Here is a 4,706-nt window from a genome sequence, read left to right on the forward strand (position 1 = left end):
TCAGGTCAACCAGAGCTGGCGCAAAGAGCGCATCCTGAATGTGCCCCTGTGCAAAGAGGACTGTGAGCGATGGTGGGAGGACTGTCGCACCTCCTACACCTGCAAAAGCAACTGGCACAAAGGCTGGAATTGGACCTCAGGTGAGGGCCGGGAGGAGACGAGATGAGGAGTGGGAGTGGGGCTTTAGGGTTGGGAGGGGTGCAGTCTGGCCCAGAAGCTCAGGGTCTTATGTTCTCCTCCCTCAGGGATTAATGAGTGTCTGGCCCGGGCCCTCTGCCGCACCTTTGAGTCCTACTTCCCCACTCCAGCCGCCCTTTGTGAAGGCCTCTGGAGCCACTCCTTCAAGGTCAGTAACTACAGTGGAGGGAGCGGCCGCTGCATCCAGATGTGGTTTGACTCAGCCCAGGGCAACGCCAATGAGGAGGTGGCCAAGTTCTATGCTGCGACCATGAATGCTGGGGCCCCGTCCCATGGGATTATTGGTTCCTGATCCAAGAAGGGTCCTCTGGGGTTCTTCCGACAACCTATTCTACTAGACAAATCCACATGTGTCTTGTGTCTTGTAATCTGGGGACGAGTGGGTTGGAGGGACACATTGCTTCATCTTTCCTACTGATAGGCCCCGAATCAGGCTGGAACTGGCTTGATGTTCACTGGGAAGCAGGGTGTGGAGGTTGAGCCAGAATCTAGGTATCCATCCCTTAGTCTGGTTCTCCTGAGACCCTTCCCCTCACACCAAGCTCATTACTCCCACACTACACATGGACAAGGGCACAGGTGGAGTGGAGATGGGCAGAAACAGGAGATGAGTTATTGGGCTTCAGGTGAGGAAGACAGTTTATTTCCCCTTCCCTGACTAGATGTGGGCTGGGAAGAGATACTGGTTGGAGAGGAGGGTCTAATTGATAAACACCTGCCTTGTTTTTATTTGTTTTAGACTGAAGTCTTGCTATGTTGCCCAGGTTGCTCTTGAACTTCTGGGTCCAAGTGATCTTCATTCCTTGGCCTCCCAATGTGCTGGGATTATTGGGATAGGTCACTGTGCCTGACCTACTTTTTTTTTTTTTTTTTTTGAGACTGAGTCTTGCTCTGTCGCTCAGGCTGGAGTGCAGTGGCATGATCTTGGCTCACTGCAGCCTCTGCCTCCCGTGTTCCAGCGATTCTCCTGCCTCAGCCTCCTGTGTAGCTGGGACTACAGGCGTATGCCACCAGGCCTGGCTAATTTTTGTATTTTTAGTAGAGACGGGGTTTCACCATGTTGGCCAGGCTGGTCTCGAACTCCTGATCTCAGGTGATCCACCTGCCTTGGCTTCCAAAAGTGCTGGGATTACAGGCATGAGCCACTGAGCCTGGACCTACTTTTTAATAAATGACAAGTAATGCTGCAATTAACAATCTTGTACCAGCTGTTACAAGATTGTAACACCGGGCACTGTGAGCTCAGTGGCTCACGACTGTAATCCCAGCACTTTGGGAGATCGAAGCAGGTGAATCACCTGAGGTCAGGGATTCAAGACTAGCCTAGCCAACATGGTGAAACCCCATCTCTACTAAAAATACAAAAATTAGCCGGGTGTGATGGCACATGCCTGTAATCCCAGCTACTCAGGAAGCTGAGGCAGAAGAATCACTTGAACACGGGAGGCAGAGGTTGCAGTCAGCTGGGATCACATCACTGCACTCTGGCCTGGGCTACAAGAGTGAAACTCCATCTCAAAACAAGCAAACAAAAATCTTGGACCTAGTGGAATGCTATACTTGAATTCCAGAAAGGGCTATTGGGTCAAGAATATGTATAATTTTGATAGTTACAACTTTATGGAGATTTTATCAATGTGACTCTGCCACCAGCAAAGCATGAGAGTGCCTGTTTCTCCGCTGGGTGTGATGGCTCACACCTGTGATCCAGCACTTTGAGATGCTGCAGCAGGAGAATCTCTTGACCCCAGGAGTTCAAGATCTGCCTGGGCAACACGGTGAAACCCCATCTCTATAAAAAACTAAAAAAATCAGCTGGGCATGGTGGAGTGTGCCTGTAGTCCCAACTACCAGAGAAGCTGAGGTGAGAGAATCACTTGACCCCTGAGAGGTTGAGGCTACAATGAGCCGTGATTGTGCCACTGCACTCCAGCTTGCGCAACAGAGTGAGACCTTGTCTCAAAAAACAAAAAACAAAACAAAACAAAAAACAGAGAGAGAAAGAGAGTGCTTGTTTCTCCACAACCTTGTCAACACAGTATGCCATCAAACTTTGGTTTTCTGCTTATCTTACAGGTGGGGAAAAGAGCATCTCAGTCAGTTTTCATCTGCCATTGTTCTGAGATCTTTCCATGTTGACCTATTGAGATCTTAAATTACTGGGTAATAATCCATTCTATGTGTACATCACATTGACTTCAGTCTACTGCTGATGGGCATCGGAAGGAATGGGGTTCTTTTATGATCTTGACATTGCTGAAAGCCACAGGCCAGTCATTTGGTAGAATACTCCTCCATTTGGGTTTGCCTGTTTCCTCATGATTCATTGAGGTTATGCATTTTGGGCACAAATACATTACACAGTTATTCCGTGCATCATAACAGGAGGCACGTGGTGTGGGGTTTGCCTATTCCTGGTGAGGTTAACTTTGATCTTTTGGTTGAGATTGTGTCTGCCAGGTTTCTCCACTACACTTTCCCCTTTTTAAGTAATAAATATGTTGTAGGAAGAGACTAGGGACGGTAGATACTCTATTCATCACCACGCTTCCACCTACATGTTCCACTGGCTGATGGACCTTTTTTTAAAAAAGTAAAAACAAAACCGAACCATGTCTTACTACATTACAGCTCTTTCACCAACCCTTCAATGCTTTCCAGTGGTATCAACTGTAAAAACTAAACTTCTTCAAATTAGCACAGACCATGCCCCTCCTCTGAGCCCTCAAGCCAAATCTTCCCCACACCACCCCATAAATGAGCTCCAGTCACACTTCTCATGTTGTGGGTCTTTGCTCCAGCAACTCCTCTGCGTTCCTGAAATGTTTTTCATTAATCCTCTGCAGGCTGACCTGTTGTGGCCACTTAGATGGTAACCTACAATTCCCCCCTAAAATGAGTTCCGAGCACTCAAACTCAAGAAGCCACCCAGCTGATTTCTCATCACACTATTCTGTGCCATTGTGTGGACTTTTGTCTACTGTGTTTGTTGTCTGCCTTTTCCCTAACAAAACATACTCTCCCCAAAGCAGGGCTGTGTCTGTGTCATTTTAAGCTACATCCCCAGGGTCTGGGTCAGTACCTGGCACCGAGAATGTGCTCAGTAAGTTAAGGAATCGCTGCATCCATTCTGTCAGTCAACAAGTCCTTCTGAGCATCCTGTCCACTGGCCCATGCTGGTCTCAGCTGACAGGAAGGGAACTGAGTTCCTTGCAAGGTCTGGCGGGGACAGACAGTTCTGAGAACCAGTGACTCTTAGAACAAAGAGACGAGGCTTTCACAGAGGGAAGCACAGAGTGTGGTGTTGTTCTGCTGAAGCCCAAAGAGGTCAGGGAAGGCTTCCAAAGGAATAATGTTTGCCAAGCACAAAACAGCACGGGGAATGGCATTCCATGGACAGGTCTCAGCAAGTGCAAAGGCTTAGAGGTAATAGAAGTGCAAGCAGAATTCCAGGGTGGCTGAGATAGGAGTTATGAGGGGAGTGGGCAGCAGTTAAGGCCAAAGAAGAAACACTGGATCTGCATTCCTTAGGACGGTGCCCTGTGGGCCCCTCACAAAGCTTCTCTCCTGCAACTGCTAGGTGCAAGAAGTCAGGCTTAGAATCAGACTGAGATCAGTAGTTCCTGCAGCTGGGAAGATGAGTGATGTGAGATTGCATGTGTGATAGGCTGGCACTCAGGGAAGAACTCAGGGTTCTCTCCTCCCCAGTCTGAGGCCCCTCTCCTGCTTCCTGAAGCCCAGAGTCTCCACCTCGGTGAGTCAAACACCTTCCTGTTATCTGCCTGGTCCTAGGGCAATCTTTGGGTTGGGGTTAGAAGGAATGCCAATGGTTAACCTTGTGGTATTAAGCGTCCAGCTCAGGCAGATACTGTCTGGACTGGTCCAAGCTGACTGCCTGACTGCCCCTCCCTGCTGGTCCTAGCACCCAGACTCCAGATAGGAACACCACCTCCTTCAGAGCAGGGCTCTGAGACTCCACAAATGGTGAGGACTTACCAGAGGAACTGAACTTAACCTCCAACCCAACCTTCCACTTGCTGGTATTATTCTGAAGCCCTCATGGCCCGCGGGCCTGGCTCAGGGGGCAGGTCTCACTTCTGCAGTGGAGGGGGCATAAAGTTCAGTTCACGATCAGCCCCCAGGCCAGGGGCAGAGGATGAGAGGGCAGGAGCTCCATGTAGAGGAGCTCCCATGTTCAGGTGTTCCTAGACACCTGCCTGCCCTTCTCCAATCAGCACTGGGGTACAAAGAAGGAAAGAGGCCTGAGGGTTCCAGAGGCCTCTACCTGCTGGGGTCTTCAGAGGACTCAACCCTCTGGGAAATACAAATACAATCCTCAGCCCTCCAAACAACTGAATGGACACCTCTTGGCCAAAGAGACCTCAGAAAAACTTTAAAATCGAAGTTTCCTGGCCATGATGATAAGTCACTCGTACCTCAGTACACTTGCTTCCTCATGAACCGTTACCAGGCTTCTTTCCCAAGACCTAAATAGAAACCAGCCCTGG

At 49.4% G+C, this 4,706-nt stretch overlaps 1 protein-coding gene across 1 annotated transcript; it reads left to right on the top strand.

Moving 5' to 3' along the window:
- Window positions 1-4: 4 nt before the first annotated feature.
- On the top strand, window positions 5-551 carry LOC112617682 (folate receptor gamma-like; the record flags this gene model as incomplete). The annotated part of the gene is made up of 2 exons (XM_025374392.1): window positions 5-140; window positions 246-551. Coding segments are annotated over 2 exons (381 nt in total), but the record flags the coding sequence as incomplete, so codon positions are not given.
- Between the last annotated feature and the right edge of the window lie 4,155 nt (window positions 552-4,706).

This window comes from Theropithecus gelada, unplaced genomic scaffold (genome assembly GCF_003255815.1).
Source record: "Theropithecus gelada isolate Dixy unplaced genomic scaffold, Tgel_1.0 HiC_scaffold_3299, whole genome shotgun sequence".
Classification (NCBI taxonomy): Eukaryota; Metazoa; Chordata; class Mammalia; order Primates; family Cercopithecidae; genus Theropithecus; species Theropithecus gelada.